This window comes from Carica papaya, chromosome 8 (assembly GCF_054855325.1).
Source record: "Carica papaya isolate Zhongbai chromosome 8, ASM5485532v1, whole genome shotgun sequence".
In the NCBI taxonomy this organism is placed as follows: domain Eukaryota; kingdom Viridiplantae; phylum Streptophyta; class Magnoliopsida; order Brassicales; family Caricaceae; genus Carica; species Carica papaya.
Genome location: NC_142316.1, coordinates 5810069 through 5833496, shown reverse-complemented (window position 1 = coordinate 5833496; position 23428 = coordinate 5810069). Strand labels below are relative to the sequence as shown.

General features: G+C 36.3%; 1 protein-coding gene across 2 annotated transcripts; it reads left to right on the top strand.

The window, feature by feature from the left end:
- Positions 1-572: 572 nt before the first annotated feature.
- Positions 573-23003, top strand: NUFIP (GATA zinc finger protein). Of its 2 annotated transcripts, none has more exons than XM_022032949.2 (8): positions 573-750; positions 846-1553; positions 1985-2091; positions 2166-2242; positions 10721-10790; positions 12591-12681; positions 12757-12813; positions 22138-23003. In XM_022032949.2, exons 1-8 carry the CDS (start codon positions 709-711, stop codon positions 22774-22776), a joined length of 1791 nt encoding a protein of 596 aa, XP_021888641.1. In that variant the 5' UTR covers positions 573-708; the 3' UTR covers positions 22777-23003. The 2 variants fall into 2 exon arrangements, with proteins under 2 accessions (XP_021888641.1, XP_021888642.1); XM_022032950.2 differs by lacking the exon at positions 573-750 and having other exon boundaries at positions 861-1047; positions 1149-1553.
- The last annotated feature ends 425 nt before the right edge of the window (positions 23004-23428 follow it).

Sequence of the window (23428 nt, the reverse complement as noted above, 5' to 3'; positions counted from 1 at the left end):
CCTTTAAAAAAAAAAAAAAATCACCAATGGCTCTCACTTATGTACATAATAATATTTGTTGTTTTTTAAAAATAAAAATAAAAATTATAAGAATAGATAAAATAATAAAGTTGAATCATTTATTTAAAGTTAAAAAGTATTATAATTAAACCTCGTATATATTCAATAAAACAAAAATAATTTTATTATTAAGAAAAGATGAAACAAAATTGTTTTGCCCAAAAAAAAAAAAAATTGATTTCCTAAAAGACTCTTCCGTCTCACTCATCATCTTTTATCGTCTTCTTGTTTGACACAAACTATTGTTGTTTCCTAACTTATTTAATTTCTATAATAGTTGGAGATTGAATTTAAAATTCCTTTATTTATCAAAATATTCTGAACTATTATTAAATAAGTATAATTCTAACAATATAGAAATTAAATTTACTAAATTTTTATAACTTTAATTGCCGAAGGTCAAATTATTTTTATTTCTTTTAACGGACATGATTTGTTACAATTGATCCAAGGGCTGAGATTTTAGGAGGCAGAGTCAAGCTCTTTCTAGTTAAATTTCCTTCTCTGCAGAGCCCCCCTTCTTCTTTCGAACCTTAAGCCCTACTTCCCTGCTTTTCGCTTATCAACCCCCGTACTAAAAAAGAAAAATTTCCTCGCAAATTCTGGGAGTTAAGTTTGTCGTAGCTTTTGTATCTCTATACTGGAAGAATGCAACCTTCTTCCAATTCTTTTCTTCCCTTTCATCAACAGGTTTGTCTATTTGTCTCTTTCTATCTGCATATGTGCTCACTCGAAATTTCGTGAACGGTTTCGTCTAACTGCTGATTTATTGTTTTCTAAATCAGAAAGCTTCCCAGTCTACTCCTTCAGTAGGGAATTCATGCCCTATGTTACCGAATTCCATGCAAGTTCAGCCTCAAATGGGTATCATCAATCCGCACCTTCCTATTCCGTTTGCCAATAGCAGCAATATGCCGCCATTGATGCCCCAAGCTGGTTTCATGAATGCTCCTGCCCATCCCTTTCACTCTCAAAATAACAATCTGGGTACGCCCCAACTCACTCCTGTGGGTGCTGTTTCTCAGCCTGGTTTCGGTGTACCCATCTTGAATAACGCTTTAATGGGTCAGTTGTGCAATCCAATGCAGAATCCAACTCAAGCACAGGGACAATTAATTCATGGGCTGGCGAATCTGACTCAACAGCTAAATCAGATTATGGCTTTGGCAACTGGTCAACAATTCTCTATGCAAAACCAAGTGCAGAATATGAACCAATTTGTGCCAATGCAAATGCCAATTCCTCAAGGAGCCCCTTATGGTGCCCCATTGGGTTCTCAGCAGTTGGCAGGCTTTGGTGGTTCCAATTTTTTTGGGAATCCACAGTTTGGTGTTGTGAATTCGAAGCAAACTGAGCAGCATCTTAACAAAAACTGGGGTAGGCACGGTATGAATTCTCCACAATCACAAGGGAACTCCTTCGGTGATCTATCTTCTTCAACTAAGACGCAGCAGAATCAGAATTCTCAACATTCTGGTATCACGAGTTCGCAGGTTGCTATTTCCCCCCTTCTCTTCTTGAGTTATTTCTTTGTGTAGTTTTACCATGTGTCAAAAGGGTTATTTCTAAGACAAAAAGGAAAATTCTTGGTATTACCTGCACAGTAATGCAAAAAATGGAATTACTCTTCGTCAATTCTCTTTGTATGCGTACAATGGAATTTTAGGCTCCTCTTAAAAATGCAGTGTTAGGTAGCGTTTTCAACGTAAGATTCATTTTATTACGGTGTTGATGTCAAATAAGTTTCTGGATCATTGTTTTCTGTTTCCTTGTTAATGTCACTAAAGCTCATGACTCTCAAGCACCAAATTTTTTATGTTATGCAAGTATTTGTTTTAGAGTACCTTGTTAATGTTCTTATACCTACGTATTAATCCACTTAAATTCTTACATTGACTATTTGAATTCTATTTACTTGTTGCAGGGCCAACCAATCAAAGCTGGTCATATTAATAACTTATGTTCAAATAGGAAAAATTTTCAAGGCAAAACGTTCCCTAGAAACCTGAAAAGTCATATATCACAAAAAGGGTCTGTAATTTGTCAATGGGTTTTCTTTTGAACTTCTAGTTGTAATTACTGATTCATCATAAATTCCATTGTAGATTCCAAAAGTCTCAGTTTCATCAATCGGGAAATGGAAAGAGAAAGTTTGGGTCCTCTAATGATCATAAAGGAAAAGGTTTGTGTATCTTGTACTACTTTGAACACTACTAATTTTCAAACTTTAATAGATAATTTCAACAAGATCATTAGATTACATCAGATCACCTTAAAATAAACACTGATCAAGTCATTGATTTTTTTTATTATTTGAAATCAAGTATCAAGGCATTGATAAATGTCACTTTAGCCTCAATATGTTTTTTGTTGGAAGATAAAAGTGTATGAGATAACAATTGTTGATGCACGTGTGGCTCTGTGTGTATGCAGACATGAATATTGGGGTCTTTCTGAAATTTGCCTAATTATGGGAGGTTATTCCTTTGGAGTTCAGTATAATTAATTTCATGACTTAGAAAGTGTTTTTGTTGAAGGATTGAACTATTTGAACCAACAAGTCCTTCAATTTGTTCTTGTAATCGAACATTTCTTCAAGGGCTATGCTTAAGCTGAAGATTTCTCAGAATGCCTAGAAAGCAAGAGCATGAGAATTCTATAATCGAGGACACTCCTTTTTAACTATATATTTTTTATATCATTACATGAAAAAATATAGTTAAGGGAGAGATTGAAGAATTTTGATATGTTGATCAAGTGTTGGATAATTTGGAAATCCTTGGAGGTCTATGGTTGATCGTTTCTCCTAAATTGGGCCTAGAAGAACATGTTTAGATTGTCTGGCTTCAGACTTGCAACAGCTAAATCCAATGTATATAAATGCTTGTTGATGATAACATGTTGATTGCTATCTGTTAGACCACTGCCTCATGAATCAGCTGAGTAAAGTCTGTGAGAGGTTGATAAGAGTGTAGGGGAGAAGAGAAGAGAGAGGATAGGAAGAAGTAGAAAAGGTAGAGTTAGGAGGGAGAATTGGTAGGAATGTTTTAGCAATTTCGTATATGCCTTCAGTACTAGGTACAAGCCTACAATTACCTGGTGCACAACTAGCACTGTATAAAACCACTTGAACTGCCTTTGCATATGTGAAGTCCAAAAGGACATACGGGAAATAAAGAAAATGTCATCAACAAAAGAGAAATTACTATCCTCACAACCATACTGAATTCTTATTCTCCCGCCAATTCATGAGGTCTCCCGTCCTTTGGTCGAACCTTGTCGTCAAGGTTAAGGTGAGGGAACTGACTCTTGAGGAATGCCAGATCTTCCCAGGTTGTTTCTGCAGGTCCTAAGTTCAGCCATGTAAGAAGAACTTGCTCAGCTTCTTTTGCCTTGTGCTGAATAATTCTACATCTACCAAATTTCTTCTAGTTCCACTATTATCTAATCTTGTCATTGTAAGTGTCAGTTACTCACTGATGATCTTGAGATCCCCAATGTATTTCTTCAACATCAGGTCATGAAAGCAGGACGGATCCGGCAACCAGTAAGTAGGGTCACTTTGTAAGCCTCCTCTCCTATCTTGTGCTCCACCTTGCGGGGTCTGTAGTACTTCAGTGCCAGCTTCACCATCTTCTTACTGCTATCGACGACTACCTACCAATTGTAGGCTTGACAATGACAATTTGTTGAGTTTTGCGCTGATTGCTGCTGTAGTGAGAGACCTCTTAAAGAAAGTTCCCCAAACAGTTCTGCTCTTTCTAGGGATGAGTATGCTTCGGTCAGTGATATTGTGATCAGCACCTCTCATGGAATATCCGTATGTCTTGGAATACAAATAATTGGGAGATTGAAAATGTGATTTCTCTTTTGACAATCTTAGTTTCTGTCTTGTTGGTCCTTGCATGTTTAATCATCCTAAATTGCTCTTAAAAAATGTTTGTTTTTTTTGTTAAGTTCCTTTGAGCATAACCTTTCTAGAGTTGAGGTCACCTCTTGGTTCCTATGGAAGGAGACTTGGAAGAGAAAAGCATACACTGCATTGTTTTCTTTGTCTGGGAAGTCACATGGAGTAGAAGTCTCATTTTTGATAATTTAAGAAATTGTGGTTTTTTCATTATGCACGTTAGTTATGTTCTTGCAAGAGAGTTAGTCTGCCAACCATCTCCTCCTTTGGAGTACAAAAGCCAGAAGGTTATAGGATTCAACTTTGTCCCTCTTTAATTTGTCTTAGATGACTAGTGGCACAATAGGGAATGAATTATGAGCGTAAGATGGTGTTAGGGCTTTTTGCGTGGGAGGCCTGTCGGGAATGTATCTTGACTATTGATAAGTTGATGATAAAGGGTCTTATGGTGGTTAACAAATGTGATCTTTGTATGAATGCTGCTGAATCTTGTAATCACAATCTCTTATGACGCCCCGCTGTTTATAATTTATGGTGCATGATTTATGGACTGTTGGGGGTTATGGCGGGATCGGTTAGGGATGAGATATGGGCTTGGGAAGGTTTATATTGAAAGAGGGAAGTTGTAAAGGTTATTCCTTTGACTACTTTTTGGGTCCTATAGAAATAGAGAAATAGTAGAGCTTTTGAGAGTATATTATCAATTGAAATGATCAAGGTTGGCATTGTTGCAAAAAAGAGTTTTATCCGGGCACCTGCGTCTTCTTGGATTCAAGCCATTAAGTTGCTTAAAAGATTATCACAACTTAAGGCCATCAACCTTTGTGTATCCCAGTGACTAGGTTACATCAATTATTATCTTTATACAGTATTCATGTTCTATTGGTTCTTCTCTCTACTAATACCTTGTTAGGCTCAAAAGGGAATTCTCTCTTTTCTCTCTCTTTCTCTCTGTCTCTCGGTAATAGTTATTACTTGGCCTTCGGTGTTCGCCCCCGCTGGCCGAAATGCCAGTGGACTGAGGCAGTTTCTAGAAGTGGAAAAGAAATCCTTCGACGTGGTAGGGGAAGGAAACGGGGTGAGAATGTACGAGAATGGTTGGGGTTATCGCAAATCGTTATTTTTCTAGAAGGAAGATTTGAAGTGGTTGCTCCAGAGCTTTAGGGAGTTCAGGTGGGAGAAAAGCGAAGGCTTATGGGAAAGATATTGCTGAAGTAGTTGGAGGACCCTTCGTTTGTCTCTAGGAAACAACAAGCAAGGTAAATTTTTGGTACTCTCGAAAGACAAGGATGTGGTGAGTAGAAATTTAAATAGAATCATTCTTCCGGAGGGAGATAAAGCAGATGGCTGGTGGCAAGTTATGGAAGCTATCCATTTGGTGGCGGATATCAAGCTGGTTCCTCCAGTTTGGCTAAAGGGGAAGGAAAGAAGGAAACAGGTGCAGGGCATGTGTATTGGGGCTTTGGCTGAATGGGTGATAAGATGTCCAGATTGTATGGCGGAGTGGGGCATATGGCTGGAAAGGAAGAGGGCGACCTTTGCGGAGGTGGTGAGAAAGCCAGAGGAGAAAGGTAGTTGGGTAGGGCAAACTGTGTTTCCGGGCCAGTCTGGGCTGTCTTGGGTGGATCCATCTTTTCGACCCATGGACAATGGGCTGAGAATTGTTAAAAAGAAATATTCGTGGGCTGAAAAAGGAAAGTGAGTTGATCAACCGGGGCCCAGTCAATGGAAGCGGGTTAGGAAGCGTTGGCGCCCCAAATCTGGGCAACTTGTCAAGCTCATTAATTCATTAAAAGAAAAGGTTAAGGGAGCAGTGACGGGTGTCGACACGGATGGTTTTATGTCATGTAAGGAGAGCGAGGTTAGGGTTCCCGAAAGCATAAAAAGGGATGTCTCGATGGGGTGTTTGGGGGATGAGGAAGGTGCCGAAGCTAATATCGATGAAGGTACGTATGTCGATTCCGTGATATCTGAGGAGGGATTTGACACAGGGGAGATGAGTGACTTGGATGGGCCTACGCATATGGATAAGATGTTTTCTATGGCTCTGGTGAATGTTATGCAAGTTGATGGGAAGATGAATCCTGGGTACAAGGAGGTTGCAGCATTGGATGTTACTCCCATTCAGTGTGAAAGTCCACTAAGGTTGGGCGAGGAAGTGGAGGAAACACTAAAGGAACAATTTTCAACATGAGTGGTTAAAAAAATTTCTTAAAGGTGAGTAAATTATTTGGCATGTCTTTTGATGGTTTTGAACACAGGGTGTTTAGTTTGCTGGAGGAAATAGAAAATAGATATAGGATGGATCAGGGGGAGAGAAAATATGAAAGAAAAAAGGAGAAGAAATTAGGGGAGGGGGCAAGCAGGGAATTAAAAAGATTGGAGTGGTCACTCAAGGAGGATGGTAAAAAATGTAGAAGGGGGGAGGTGTTAGGTGTATCTTATGATTGGAAGAATAATATCATGGAATGTGCGGAGGGGTAAATGACAGGAAAAAGAGAGGAATTATAAAGGGGTGTCTAAGAAGATGGAAACTGGAAATAGTCTGTCTACAAGAAACCAAAATGGAAGTGATTAACAGTGGGGTTTAACAGTAGTTTGTGGGGTGCAAGGAAGGTGGACTGGAAGTTTGTGCCTGCTATGGGGTCGGCTGGGGGAATTCTGGTTATGTGGGATAATGAAAAATACAGTTGTAAAGGGTATGAGGTAGGTTAGGTGTCTCTGTCTGTGTTACTTGAAAATTGTGGCAGTGGCGAAGAGTGGGCGTTCTCGGGGATCTATTGTAGAGGGAACAGAGAGGAAAAAAGGAAGTTACAGGAGGAACTTTTAAACTATAAAAGTAGATGGGGGGTGGGATAGGTGGTTGGGGAGGATTTCAATATGGTTTTGCATATGAAGGAAAGGACAAGGACAAGTACTAGTCATGGAGAAATTGATGAGTTCAGAGATATGTGCAATATTCTTGAGTTGGTGGAGATACCACTTGGAGGAGGGGATTGGACGTGGTCTAGCGCTCAGGAGACCCTATCTCGGTCGAGAATCAACCGATTTTTAGTATCTAACAGTTTGTTATTACAGATTGCAGGTCTAAAGCAAAAGGTACTGGGTAGGCCTATATCGGACCACTTCCCAATATGTCTAATTCCTGATGGCATTATTTGGGGACCATGTCCTTTTAGGTTGGATAATGAATGGCCGAAGGTGGAGGGTTTCAGGAACTTGGTTGGCAGGGTGTGGGGCAGAAGTAGGTGAGGGGAACGGCGACTTTCATTTTTGCTGCTAAATTAAAGGCATTGAAGGAGGAGATAAAAAAATGGGCTAGAGAGGAAGAGGGATTTTGGACGGGAGAGTTCGGGATAATTTCAAACAGTTGGAGGATTTAGATAGTAAAGAAGCTGTGAGAGGGTTAGATGATGTGGGTCGGGCTACGAGGGAGACTATTAAGAGCAAAATTGCTACTTTTTTGAATATGGAAGCGATTTCGTGGAAGCAGAAGGCTAGAGAGAAGTGGTTGCAGGAAGGTGATAGGAATACAAAGTATTTTCACAGTTTAGCCAATTACAGAAGAAAAAAATAATTATGTGGAAGAACTTATTTTGGATGGGGAGCCGGTTAAAGGTAATGAAGCTATGAGGGAGGGTGTTAAATCCTATTTCCAGAAGCTGTTCAAGGAGGAGGCTGTTAGACCAAGCCTTGAAGGGTTAGATTTTAAGCAGTTAAGGGAGGAGAATGGGGTTGGAGATACATTTCACTGAAGAGGAGATAAAAAGCTGTCTTGAGGAGTGTAATGGGGAGAAAGCGCCGGGTCAGGATGGTTTTAATTTATTATTCTATAAAATATTTTGGGAAGTGATAAAGAAGGAGGTGGTGGTTGTTTTTAATGACTTTCATAGAACGGGTTCTTTCGATAGCTCCATCAATACTACTTTCTTGGTTATTGTACCAAAGGTGGTTGGTGCTAAAAATATTAAAGATTTCAGACCTATTAGTCTTGTTGGCAACATTTATAAGCGTATATCTAACGTGCTTGCAAGAAGCATATCTAAGGTGCTTGGGAAAGTCATTGGGGAAAATCAGAATGCTTTTGTAGAGGGAAGGCAAATTCTAGATGCTGTGATGATTGCTAATGAGATTGTTGATGAGCTGGTAGGGAAAAAAAAGAGGGTGTTATATGCAAAATTGATATGAAAAAGGCCAATGACCATGTTAATTGGAGTTTCGTGGATTACATGCTTGGTAGATTGGGATTTGGAAGTAAATGGAGAAGATGGGTGATGAGTAGCATTTCTACCACTTCTTTTGCTTCGGCAGGGGGACCCATTATCGCCTTTATTGTTCATTATTGTGATGGAAGCTTTTAGTAAAATGATGACTAGGACGGAGGATTTGGGTGTTTTGAAGGGTGTTGAGGTGGGGAGTGGGGTGTCAGGTGAAGGTGTCTCATTTATAATTTGCAGATGATACACTGATTTTTTGTGAACCGTGTATTCAAGAGTTGCTGCATTTGAGGTGTATCCTCACTGGTTTTCAAACGGTGTCCGGACTTAGGATAAATATGGGAAAGATTGAATTAATTAGAACTGATGGTGGGGGTGACGCGAGGTGGTTGGCGACTGTTTTGGGGTGTAAGGTGTCGGAGCTACCGATTAAATACTTGGACTTACCTCTTGGTGCTGATTATAAAAATGTCATGACTTGGGATCCTATTGTGGAATTGTTTGAGAGGAGATTGGCCAGTTGGAAAATGAACTATTTGTCGAAAGGGGGCAGACTCACGTTAATCAAAAGCACCCTTGCAAATCTACCAATTTATTATCTATCCATATTAACCATTCCGGCAAGCATCGCGATTAAACTTGAAAAGATCCAAAGTAGATTTCTAACGGGTGATGAGGTTGGTGACAGAAAATATCATCTTGTTAGATGGGAGGAGGTTAAGAAAGGAGGGGGGAAGGGGGGCTTGGGACTAAGATCCATTATGGATGTGAACAAAGCTCTTCAAGGGAAGTGGTTATGGAGATTTCTCAATGAGAAAGATAGGTTGTGGAGGAGGATGATTGTGGCGAGGTGGGGGGATTGGGAGAAAGAGAGGGGGAGAAGAGAGAGGTTTAAACTGCAGGGCAAGAGTCTGTGGAGAAGAATAAGGGATGGAAGGAAAAATTTTATGAACTGTGTTGAGTGGAAGGTGGGGAAGGGGGAGGAGATTAATTTCTGGCATGATGAGTGGGCGGGGGAGTTTAAACCTAAAGACAGATTTCCTGGGATTTTTGTGATTGCTAGTGATAAGGAGGCGAGGGTGGAGAAGTTTTTTGGGGATGGTGAGGGTTATAGAACATGGTGTGTTAAAGTTAGAAGGAATCTACAAGATTTGGTGATTGAGGAATACAGCAACCTATTGTTCTGTTTAAATAAAATTTAGCTGAACGGAAATAATGATGAGAGGATTTAGAAGCTGAATACGAATGGGGATTTTTCGGTCAAGTCGTTATACTGCAGCTTGAGCAAAAAGAGTGATGTTCAGAACGTGACAGCACCTTTCAAGCTTATATGGAAAGCGAAAGCGCCTCCTAGGGTGGCGTTTTTATTTGGGAGGCGGTGAGAAACAGCATATTGACTATAGATATTTTAAAAAGAAAAGGAAACATTATGGTGAATAGATGTTATTTTTGTAAAGCTGATGAGGTATCTTGTTACCGTTTATTATTGGGCTGTCCTGTGATTAACAACATTTGGGCTATATGGTTTTTGGGCTCATGGGTCTGTTTTGGGTTAGAACCGGTAACGTTAGTGGGGAACTTTGGGTTTGGGCGGGTTATTGTAATAAGTATAGACATAGATTCTTTATTCCACTTACCATTTTTTGGGTGATGTGGAAGGAAAGAAATGTGAGGACTTTTGAGGGCATTGAAACTGATATTGTAAACATTAGAGATAGATAGTTTTATACTTTTGGGTTTATTTTGTTAGGTCATAATGTGAAAGAGTGGGAAGATTTAGGTCTTGTCTTAGACCAATTGATAGATTTGTAATTACTTTGTATATGGATAGTACTCCATTGATACCTTTGTGAATATATTTTATCTCTTTTATTTAAAAAAAAATAGAGCATTTGAGAGTAAAGAGGTAGAGATAAGTAAGTTAAAAGATAGGTTGTTTCATTTTTTTGGGGCTTATTTGTTAGGGCATGACATTGATTGTGATGAAGATTTTAAGTGTGTCATTGACATTCTAACAATGTCACATCCCACACTTTTTATTTTAAAAAAAAGGATGGTGTTAGGGCTTGGAAATCTAGGAAGAGTGTTATTTTCCATTTGATGGCTATCATTTGGGTGGTCTATAAACAGAAGACAAAGATGGTTTTGTATCGCAGTATGTCTCCTTTTGTTAGTATTAGAGATTATGGGCTCCAGAGTTTGAGTATTTTGTTTAATTGTCATCCCCTAATTTGGGAGAGGATTTAGGGGACTTCGATTGTTTGTGCTTTCTTTTGGTATTATGTAAAGCTTCTCTTGCAAATGGGTGGCAACTCTTTGTGTCTTCTTTAAAATATTACTACTCTTTTTTTTTCTCTAAAAAATAAAAAAAAAACTTGTTGATGGTTGCTTGCATTGCATCGGTTTCCTATTGCCCCTGTTCTTTTTGTTTCTCGTCTCGTGTGTCACTGTGTGAATATAAGCTGGGTGCTGGACTGTGAAACTGGATAAGTAGGATTCTGGTTATTGTTCTTTAACTTTTTCTTGTTTATTACAGGGCCTTGCAATGAGAGGCCTACTAAACTCCGCCTATGTGATTCTGCAAATGTAGCTAAGGAAATGAAAAGGTAGTTTTTGTTTGGTCTTACTGATATGAATTTTTTTCTCTTGCTAATTGAAGTTAAAATTCTCCCTCAGTTGCTGTTGTTTAAATAAAAATTGCTTAAAATTTTTTCATATATGGTGATTATTGAACCAAAAAGGAGCAGTCTTTGACAGAGGATGAAGTTGATACTTCTAGCTCTGAGTGTAGTTAAGCACAACTTAACAGTTGAAGTGAAAAAAAATGGATACATTCTCCAATTTTTCAAACTTCAATTCGTTGGTCAAATCAACTTAAGAAGCTTGACATTCATGAGGATTGTTGCATGAATTTTGTCTCAATCTCTATTGATGACTTAATCTTTTAACCCAACCACATCCACAACCATAAAGATTTGCATGGATGGACAATTTGAACATTCTAGTTACTCAACAATATTTTGTCATGTTCATTATGGTACCTACAATAACTGAATCCTATATCACGTAGTTCCTAAATATACATACTTATTCTTCTCAGTCAAATTGACATGTTTATCAATAATGAGAGCATCAATACTTATTATTTATACTTGTTAGGAATAATGTAGTTTTGAAGCCTACAACTTTAGCAGAGATGCATAAATATTGGTATCTACAAGAGGCAATAATAGTTTATTAAAATGATAAGAAATAGAAAAATCTCTTAAAATGTTTGAGCCATGAGAATCAAATTTTGATTAGGCTAATGGTGCAGAGGAACAAGAAGAAGCATGAGGTGTTTTACAAAGTCAAATGTAAGGAGGAACCCCTAAGCCAAAAATTGGATGTTCAACTTTGAGAATGAACATGAAGCTGAGCATGTCAATATGTTTTTTATGCAAGGGAACGTTTTTCTCAGTTGTCTGCTGATAGACTTGCTCATACTTGAGATGACTCTTCGAAAAAGTTCTTGAGCAATAGGAAGATTTAGTGATTCTTCTTGCTCTTACACTTTGGAGTCTGATGATATGCACCTTGAAAAAGAGAGTTACTTACATGTTCACTACGAGTTAAATCATCATCCTCGTAGGATATATAACCATCATCGTTTTCCTGCACCTCCTTTTTTTCATTCCAACATGAAAGCTATTTTTTGCTGGAATATTGGTAACTCATGTGCCCACTTTGTTCGCATCTAAAGCAAACAACTTCCTTACCTTTAGAAGTAGCTATGGAATTTGATGTTGATCCATTCTTCAGTTCACCTTTTAATTCAAATGTATTCAGGAGCAGATTCCGTGATTGGAGACACAATGTTTTCTGGGATTGGTATTTCGAAAAGAAAAGGTTTTCTGCTAATTGAGAAATGTGGGAATCTAATTGTTATTTTGACTAGTTTGTAAAATTCTTGTATTCTGGTTGGCATACTAATGATGAGGAATTTAGTGAACCTAATTGATAATTTGATTGATTTGTAAAGTTTTTATATTTTAGTTGGCATCTTTTTATGCCCTGTTTATATATATTATTATACCTTTGTTTTTTCTTTAAAAGAAATTATATTTCATGAAGTGACATTTGACTTAAATTTGGCTTGTCATTGGAAAAAGGAAAGGTAACTTATTTTAAGACAAATGCTCAATCCTTTCTTTTTGTGGTTATACTTATGTTACACTGTTGATTTAACTGGCAGATTGACTATTGCTTATGATCATCCTCATATTTTTCGATAACCAGTCTTTTTGATTGGCATCATTATTTAGCTTCATCTTTCCTCCTGTGTCAAATTATATTATTACTAATTATCCTTTACATAATTGGGTCTTCTCGCTCCTGTGCCTACTCTCCTGAAATCTAAACACAAGATGTCTTGCTTTGCCATATACGGGGAAGGAAATTCAGCAGTGGCGTGAAGAACGTAAGAAGAATTATCCATCGAAAGCCAATATTCAGAAGGTTCTTTAATTGCTTTGACTGAATTCTACAGTTTGCTTTTGTAACTGTTATCTGATAACTGACTTGGTCACACAGAAGCTCAATAAGAAACTAGCAGATTCTGGTGATAGCGAGGCCAAAATTCGAAGAGAGGTACATTTATCTAAATACTGTTTGCTAATTCTTTTTGCATAATTGGTAGAATTTTTTATTCCTAGTCAATGGATTGGTTAACTCGTTGGGAGATGTTTCCTTGTACAACTAGACTGGAAGTCAAAAGAGTTTAAAGAGGAGAATCAAGTAATCTTTTACAGAGTTTGTTTGTATTCTCTAACAAAAAAGAAATACAAAAAATAAAAGATGAAGGCAACCACAACTCTAAGGCAAAATGGAAATTCAATCCCTTTGCAAGTAGATAAAGTCATAGCAAAATGAAATCATATGCTTTTAGCCCAATGAAAAGCAAAGAAAATGATCTTTCTCTAGCCATGAGAGAGAGTCTAAATCATATCATAAAATTTTTTGCAGTTCTTTCCAACCACATGGAACATCCTCTAGTTTATTCATTGCACAGCTAGACTAGAAAGTATTGTACTTTCACAACACTAGAATAAACTATTTTTAGCCTCCTAATTCGAAAATCCTAAACTTCAATTAGAATCTTCGATAACTAACTAATGTTTGTTTAGGGTTTAAAGTCTAATAATCAAAGCCATCAATTGCCTATAATTTAAATCGATCAAATGGTTCTAAGTCTACTACTTCGTTTAATTTCTAGTTAGTCTTAATCATGCGCTTGTCACCCTGAAATTAGTGAATTTTTCCATAAAATTTATTTCACTAAAAACCTCTTTACCTTAAATGGTGTGTAGTTGACCTGCTTATCGATATTTGAGTTTTGCACCGAAATGTGTGCAAATTTGAATTTTCCCTACTTTCATCGTTAAACATAGTTGAGTCCTAATATAACATTCCTATGGCTCTTGGGATCTTGGGAGACAATTGGCTCATGGATGGCCATGTCAAGGAGGACGTTTGGATGTGGAAGGATATTAATAGGAGAAAAAAGCATTTGAAGCTCATTCCATTAGAAATTTTTTGGGTTCTTTGGAAATAAAAGAATAGGAGAGTCCAAATAGAATTAGAGAAAGATGGTTCCAAACACTTGATGTTTTGATAATGAAGCAACAACTGTATGCAATGGAGAATTTAGGAGAACTTATTGATATGCTAACTGATATATAAATTCTTTTGTATTTGGGTTTGCACCTTCTTGGTGAATGTAATTAATACAATTTATACTTTTTATTATTTTTTTTTAAAGATCTCTCACCTTGAAAGCACATTGGACATGCTCTTTGAGAAGATTGATGATCTGTCCCGCAACTTAAAACAGTTAATTAATATTCACTTATTTTTGGTTTCACGTGAGTATAAATTAATACAAAATGAATTCTATTGAGATGTCATGCAATCATGTTATTATTAGCCTACTATGCATGTGAGAGTCTTGGGCACTAAACTAGGGGATTCACAAACTAGCAAAGGTAAGCCCCCTTCCTTGAGAATCTCATTGGTTCACCAAATATCACACAATTGGAGAAAGATCTCCAAATTAGGTGGGCAACCCGTAACATTGAACAACAATCTATACCATATCTTTCACACGATGGGACAATGGAGAAACAAGTTGTTATTGCTTCCGAAACTGTGCTAACATACTAAACAAATATATGGAGAAAGAATTCTATGAGGTCTTTGGCTTTGGAGAACATCATAAATGTTAATCTTGTTTAATGTTGTAATCCATGCAAAGGAACTAACCTTAGAGGGAACTTTCACTTTTAAAAAGTTTCGGGATAAGGCATTGATGGGTTCCAGGTGAGAAAGTAAAAGAAGATTTACAATGTATATTATCTTTAAAGCTCAAGGCTCCAAGTACAATGTGTATTGATGGGGTTGCAGGTGTAAGAGTTGGACAAATCCATCTAGAAGGTTAATCAAGGGCATCGTATATGTCATCTTACTATTATTCAGTGAGGGTTGGACAAAATCCACCTAGAAGGTGTTGGGATTTTTCCAGGATGAAGAAAACTTAAATTTTCATTTACTTTACTCACCCTAAAACTAACAATTTAAAATGCCTTTAAATAGGTTTACATCAAATTCAAATTTTTTAAAAATAATTTACCATTATTTAAAAGATAAATATAAATTAAATTTTTTAAAAGATAAACTTTTACTAATAACATGATTTTTTAAAAATAAACATATTATAAATTTAAGTAAAGATAAATTTTATTTGAATTCAAATTAATAAATAAAATAAATTATAATTTCTACATTTATCTTCAACATTCACTTTTAATGTAGAAATTATAATCACCAAATTTATTTTGTTGAAATATTTCTCTTCAATATTTCTTGTTTAATCTTCATTTTCTGAAGTATTTCTTTTCAATTGTTGATACACTTCTCACCAATCTCTGATTATTGATACACTTATCATCAATTTCAATTATTTGATACATTTCTCATCAAAATCGTTTGGAGTACTTTTCTCCAAATTTTAAAGAAGAGTTTCTTCTTCTTCTTCAACAATATTTGTTTGCTTATTTTTCAACTTGCAATTTTTTTTGTATCTGTCCAAATCTTTTACAATAAAAGTATTGTGATTTATGTTTATGCTAACAATCTTTTTCATCATGATTATTTTCTTGCATATTCCGCATGGTGGAAATTTTATTTTCTTTGATGTTGATGAATACTTGTTTGATATTGTGGTAATGAAGACTCCCTCCATGGTTTTTTTTTTTTTCTTTTTCTCATTGCCCATTCTTTCTATATTATTTTTCACATAATCATAACTAATAAAGGCTCTGATACCATTTATTGGGATTTTTCTAAAATGAAGAAAATCTAAATTTTTATTGATTTTACTCACCTCAATTAATAAGTTAAAGTACCTTTAAATAGGTTTACATCAAGTTCAAATTTACTAAAAATAATATACTACTACTTAAAAGATAAATATAAATCAAATCTTGTAAATTTTTTGTTGACTTCATTTGTTTCCTTAGCAAAATTTTCTTGTTCACTTAAAAAAAATTTCAACATGTTGAAGATAAATGTTGAAATTATAATTTATCTTATTTATTAGTTTGAATTCAAATAGGATTTATCTTTAATTAGATTTAGAATATGTTTATTTTTCTTAAAACATAAATTCTTACTAATAACATGATATTTAAAAAATAAATATGAACTAAATTTAATTAAAAATAAAATATTATTTGAATTCAAACTAATAATTAAATAAATTATAATTTCTATATTTATCTTCAACAGAAGGTTAATCAAGGGCATCATATAGGCATCATATATGTCATCTTACTATTATTTAGGTTATAGGTGAGAGAATTAGTTAAAGAGGATTAAACAAAACCCATCAAGAAGGTTGAAAAGATTCTCTTTTCATCCCATGACATGAATCAAAGATGCCTATGGGTCTTTGTGGTGGTTGATAGATCTCTAATAACAAAGCTCTTGTTTTTGTCTTATTCATGGAGGGTAATAGTAAAAAAGCAGAGAGTTAAATAGAACAGGTTTTGAATTATTTCTTTTCTTTGTAAAAGGCGAGCGGTTACATACACCATAGTCACCTGAAATCCAGTGTGTTTGGATCATGGTATAGGGACTGAGTATGATGGACAGTGATGCTAATTTTTTGCTTGATTGGGGGTAGACGTTGTAGAAAATAAGGAATAATTAAGTAGAAAATAAGGAGAAATTGAGTTGTATTTTTCAGGTTGTATATTTTCTGTTTTATTAGCTGTAGATTCTGTATATGGAGGGAGTCAAACAGATTTTTCCCTCCCCATAAAATTGTTAGGATTTTGTTAGAATTTGTTATGTTTGTTAGCATTTAGGTTATATAAATAGACATCATTCATGATGGAAATATATGAGAAGCAATATTTTCTCTCAAATAGTTTCATGATATCAGAGTCTTACCTGATCCAAGAAGAGTGATTCCTGCTGAGCCGTAATCACAAATGGCCACAGGCGAGCTTCTGTCTTCTCCAGAGGTCTCCTCTGGTTCCTATCATCGCACAGCAACTAGCAATGTTGCGAATGAGATGTCTTCGTCTTGCATTACAGGACATAAACTCAACGGCAGTAATTATCTACAATTAGTCGTCCTCTGTTCGATTGTTCATCCGGGGGAAAGGTCACTACGGACATCTTATTGGCGAAGTCGTATCTCCTCCAGCAACTGACTCAAGCGCTTGCATATGGGAGATTGAAGACAACATGGTGATGTTGTGGTTCATCACGTCAATGATCCCAGAAATTGGAGAAAATTTCTTACTCTATGAAATTGCTCACGAAATCTGGAAAACAGTTCAAGAATTTTATTCTAGTAAAGAAAACACTTCTGCCATTTTCGAGATAGAGTCCGCGCTTCATGATCTTTGGCAAGGTGAGTTAAGCATCACTCAGTATTATAACACCTTAACTCGTAACTAGCAGCGGATGGATATCTTCGAAGAGTGCCGATGGAGCTACCCCGAAGATGCGAAGAACTTCAAGTCATTCGTTGAAGAGAAGCACGTCTTCAAATTCTTGCTGGGGTTAAATAGGAGCCTCGACAAGATTTGGGGACGCGTGCTGAGTACCAAACCTTTGCCGAGTCTTCGGGAGGCGTTCTGAAGTCCAACGCGAAGAGAGCCGCAGGAAGGTCATGATGGGTGATGTTGAGCAAACCCACCTGGCCGAGAACTCTTTAGCACTCACAACCCGAGCTGTCGACGCTCAAACGAAGAAGACGAGGCCCTGGTGTGATCACTGTAAGAAGCTAGGGCGCACTCGTGAGCGCTGTTGGAAGCTCTATGACAAGCTGAGTGACTGGAAGCATTCGGATGAGTGGAAATCCTCCAAGGCAGAAACCTCAAGCAAGCATCAGGGCAACCACGTAATTGCTGAAGAAATGCCCTCTGATGCTGTGGAGAGCAGTCCCTTCAGTCCTGAACAGTTGGAAGCCCTCCAACGTATTTTGTCTAAAAAATCCTATCCGGTCAGTGACTCCGTGTCACACAAAGGTAATATCCTTGGTTTATCTATTTTTTCAGAAAAAGGACAGGTGTGTGTAGTAGACTCTGGAGCATCTGACTATATGAGTGGAGATGCCTCAATGTTTCAAAAATACAGCAAATGTGAAGAAGTTTTTTCAATGAGAATTGCTGATGGTTCTCTTTCAAAAGTTGCTGGAATGGGTTCTGTAAATTTATCTCCAAATTTAACTGAGTTCAGTTTTCTATATTCCAAATTTGGATTATAATTTACTATCAGTCAGCAAGCTATGTGAAGAGTTAAAATGTACTGCAAAATTTGTCTCTAATATGTGTGAATTTCAGGACTTGAACTCAGAGAGGACGATTAATAGTGCTAGGATGAGCTCAGGATTATACCTGCTTCAAATCAACACTTTTAGAAGACAAAATCACAAAGTAGTATGTGCAAACTCTGTTTCTGTTTCTGCAAATAATGACCATGATATCATGTTGTGGCACTATAGATTAGGACATCCAAATTTCATGTACATGAAAAAGATATTCCTTTTACCATTCAAAGAAAAAGATCCAGTTTCTTTTCAGTGTGAATTATGCCAATTTTCTAAACATGTTTGAAGTTCATTCCCTAGTTTACTATACAAATCTTCAAAACCATTTACATTGATTTATAGTAATGTATGGGGACCCTTCAAGGTCTCTAACATCACCGGAATTAGATGGTTTTTATCCTTCATTGATGGCCATACAAGAATTACGTGAGTGTTTCTCATGAAAGAAAAATCAAAAGTTGGATCTCTATTTAAAAAATTCCATACAATGATTCGAACCTAATTTTAGGCGACCATCAAAGTGTTGAAATCTGACAATGCTTGTAAATATTTTAAAGCCACATTTGAAAAATATTTTACTGAACATGGAATTATTCATCAAAGCTCTTGTGTTCATACCCCATAGCAAAACGGCATAGTCGTAAGGAAAAATAGACGTATTCTTGAGGTAGTTAGATCAATTATGTTTACCACTCATATACCAAAATTTCTCTGGGGAGAGGCAGTTCTTTCCGCTACCTACCTGATAAATCGGATGCCCTCTCGGATCTTACAATTTCAATCACCTTATGTGATTCTTTCACAAACCTTTTCTGCATCTCATATTTTAAATACATTACCACTCAAAGTTTTTGGTTGTTCAGCTTATGTCCATATTCACAAACACCTCCGTAGGAAATTTGACCCAAGAGTCATAAAATGCATTTTTGTTGGGTACTCTGTTAATCAGAAAGGATACAAGTGTTTAGTTCCGAAAACCCGTCGCTTCTATAATACAATGGATGTTATATTTTTTGAAAACCAACCATTTTACCCCACAACCGATATTAAGGGGGAAACATTTATTCAGGGATATTAGTTATGAGATGTAAGTATACCTCCTCTATATCCACAGAGTCATTCCTACCAGACAAACTTTCCCTATAACCTGAACCAAAGCTAGTTACAGAGAACACATTACCTGCAGCTAGTAGTTACGTGTCTATACTAGAAGAAACAGAGGAAAAACACCTGAATCATCCAAGCCCGGCAATGAATCCACCCTTGATCCAGGTAACGTAATCTCTGCTCCTACTTCAGATATTGATATTGATATTCCTATTGCTTTGAGAAAAGGGATTCGGACATACACTAAACAACCTATACAAGACTATGTTTCTTTGGACAAGCTGTTTTCGGAGCATCATGCTTTTATATGCAGGATAGACAGTAGTTTACCATAGCCCAAAACAATTCATGAAGCTTTGGAAATACCTGAATGAAAGATAGCTGTTCAAAAGGAAATCAAGGCACTTGAAAAGAATGAAACACATAAATTAGTTGATCTACCTCCAGGAAAGCACCAAGTGAGGTGCAAATGGATCTTTACAACTAAATATTGTGAATCGGTGTAAGGCTCGCCTGTTAGCCAAAAGCTATACTCAGTCATATGGAGTAGACTATCAGGAAACTTTTGCTCTAGTAGTCCAATACAATACTATTCGGGTACTTCTTTCACTTGCATCTAATCTTGATTGACCACTTTGTCAACTAGATGTGAAGAACGCATTTCTTAATGGTGATCTAGAGGAAGAAGTATATGTGAATATACCGTTAGAGTTTAAACTAACAGACAATCCTCAGAAAGTGTATAAACTGAAGAAATCACTCTATGACTTAAAACAATCTCCAAGGGTATGGTTTGATAGATTCACAAGAGTTGTAAAACATGAAGGATATGAACAATGTTAATCCGATCATACACTATTTATCAAACATTGCACTTCAGGTAAGAAAGGCATTTTGATTGCATACGTTGATGACATCATGTTTACAGGTGACCACGTTGAGGAGACTCAGAAAATCAAGCAATTTCTAGCTCAAAAATTTGAAATTAAGGATTTGGGGATACTAAAGTACTTTCTTGGTGTGGAAGTGGCTAGATCTAAGAAAAGAATTTCAATATCTCAACGAAAGTATGTTCTGGATCTTTTAAAGGAGACTGAGATGTTTGGAAGCAAGCTTGCTGACACTTCTATGGATTTAACCATTAAGCTTGGATCCAAAATCAATGATAAAACAGTTGACAAAGGGAGGTACCAAAGATTCATTGGGAAGCTTATCTACCTAGCACATACAAGACATAACATCAGCTTTGCAGTGATTATAGTAAGTCAGTTCATGAATCAGCCAACTGAGGAATATATGAGAGCTGTGTATCGAATTCTGAGGTATCTTAAAAAAACTTCAGAATAAGGGTTGTTCTTTCAAAAGACAAATAGAAGAGATGTTGAAATTTACACTGATGCAGATTGGGTAGGCTCTACAAGTGACATAAGATCTACATAAGAGTATTCTACGTTTGGGGGAATCTCGTCACTTGGCGAAGCAAGAAACTGTCAGTTGTATCTTGCAGCAGTGCAGAATCTGAATTTAGGGCATTTGCTCACGGTATATGTGAAGGTATGTGGTTAAAGAGAATACTTGTCGAATTAAAGACTCCTAACAACATGCCTATGAAGGTGTGGTGCGACAATCAATCAACCATCCGTATGATCAAAAACCCTGTACATCATGACAGAACCAAACATGTGGAGATCGATCGTCATTTTATCAAAAAGAAGTTAGAAAATGGAACTATAATACTGATGCACATTTCAACCAGTCAACAGATTGCGGACATTCTAACGAAAGCTCTACCTAAAAGAACCTTCGATGACATAATATCCAATTTAACTTTACTCAACACATATATAAATTAGATTGAGGGGGAGTGTAGAAAATAAGAAATAATTAAGTAGAAAATAAGGAGAAATTGAGTTGTATTTTTCAGGTTGTATATTTTCTATTTTATTAGTTGTAGATTTTGTATACGGAGGGAGTCATAAACAGATTTCCTCCTCCCCATAAAATTGTTAGGATCTTGTTAGAATTTGTTAGGTTTGTTAGCATTTAAATTGTATAAATACATATCATTTATGATGGAAATATATGAGAAGCAATATTTTCTCTCAAATAGCTTCAGACGTGTTGTTTTGATGCTTCTGTAATCCCTGCAGAAATTACTTCATGGCCTTACTAACTTTAAATCTCTAGATTCCGGACTCCTGTTTCTTCCTAAATCTCAGAAATGTAGTAAGTTGCTCCATCCAATCTTTAGTTTCCAGGTTCTTAGCCTTGCCCAAACTCTTCTCTTCAAAGCCTTATCTCACTTTTACCTTAGGAATCTAGAATCCGACTTTGTCCTGGAAAAAAAGGTCTAGAGCTCTGTTGCTTCTACTATCTATCTGAAAAGTAAGAATTGACTGCTCTCTCTCTCACACTAATCTCCAAAATTTCAACTCCTACCCTAACATTTCTCCTTTTGCAGGATGAACTCCTGTGAATATCAAGATTAATTTGTAGATCTCATTTACTTTGTGTGTTTGATAGCACTCTGTACATGTGTGGGACCTCCTCAGCAACACTTTGTTCTACTCCTTTCATTTATTCTTTAAGCGTGATTTCTATAATTCATACTTGACTACTAGAAGTAGATCAATCTTAAGATCATTGCTTACTCCTTACTAGCCTTAATGAATCTGGTGACTATTGGCACGTAAGATGGGCAGTGACTGTTAGGTAACATACTTTGCTGCTGGTTTGGATGAAGCTTTCTTGTTTTAAATCAAAAGAATAATAGTTCACCAGTTTGTAAATATATTTTCTTCTTCAATAGAAGTAACGTGATTAGGATTTATGTTTACAAGGTTATATAAAATTTCAATTTTGGTTTGGTCCTTATGCAATGATCACTTCTTGTATTCTACCTATATATATATATATTATTTGTCTCTTCAAATAATATTTAAGAGGATTGCAAAATTTGTTTGCAGCAACTCAAGGAGATCTTGTCTAAGCAGGCTGAGTTAGGTGTTGAAGTTGCAGAGGTACCGTCACATTATTTTTCAGATTCAGAGAAGCAAGGAGGCAGAGGGAACAAGAATGGTAGGGCATTAACTAAGAGGAAAGAATCAAAAAACAAACAAGATATAAGGGGGAGAAATAACAAAAATGACAAGTCTGCCAAGCAAGAAAGACTAAGAAATCCATCGAACAATTCTTGTTTAAATAAGAGAGAGCCCACACTTTTGCAGAAGCTTCTGAGTGCAGACGTAAAAAGAGAGAGATGCCACTTGTTGCAGGTGTTTAGGTTCGTGGTGATGAACTCGTTCTTCAAAGATGGCCCTGACAAGCTTCTTAAATTTCCTAAAGTTGTAGTTAAAGAAAGTGGTTGTGAGGAGAAATCAACGTGCACCATCGGAGAAGACGTTTCTGACAGCAGCAAGAAGATTGTACTTGAGAATGTAGTCGATTCTGAAGATGTCGGCGTTCATGACAAAGATGCTAGCAATGATGAAGGTAGTGCTCGAGTTGAACAAGCTGCTGGTCAGTTTGTTAAGAGAGAGGAGCTTATTGACGAGGAAATAGGTAGGCCCGGGGGAGAAACAGAAGAGGGAGAAATCATTGATTGAAATTATCAATGATAATATAATTATATGTATGATTGAAAATGTTGATGGTGGTATGGTAGTATTTGTTGACGGAGAGGAAGATGGTAACATGTTTTCTGAATAATTGGTTGAATGGAAAAGAGAGATGTAAATATTATTAGTTGGGGTTCGAACAACATAGAAATTGATAATCAAGAGTTTTCAAAGAAGGTCTTTTCGTTTGAATGTCATTTCTTTTTAACTGGTAATTGTCTTCCCTTGGCTTATTTATTAGCTTACAAATTGTGTTCGTCTGTTTTCTTTTTTCAAATCTAAATTAAAGCTGTGAAGTCTTTGAATGGTGTTTTTCAAAAGATTAATAAGATGTAGAATTAAGTTCTTACTATCGCATTCCAATAAATAAATATATTCGAATTTGGCCTGTGTTTAGGAATCATATTTCTTGGTAGCTAACATCAAATAGAAGAAATCAATTGTTTTAGTAGATAATATAATCACAAAACTATCATTAGCTGAGATGGGTGAAGGTGACATCTCAAGCAATCAATACATATGTTTGTAAATTAAACCAACAAATTACTTATTAATTAAAACATCGTTCAACTCATTGATTAATTATATATATATATATCAATACCCATTTAACTGTTAAAATAATAATAATTAATTTTTT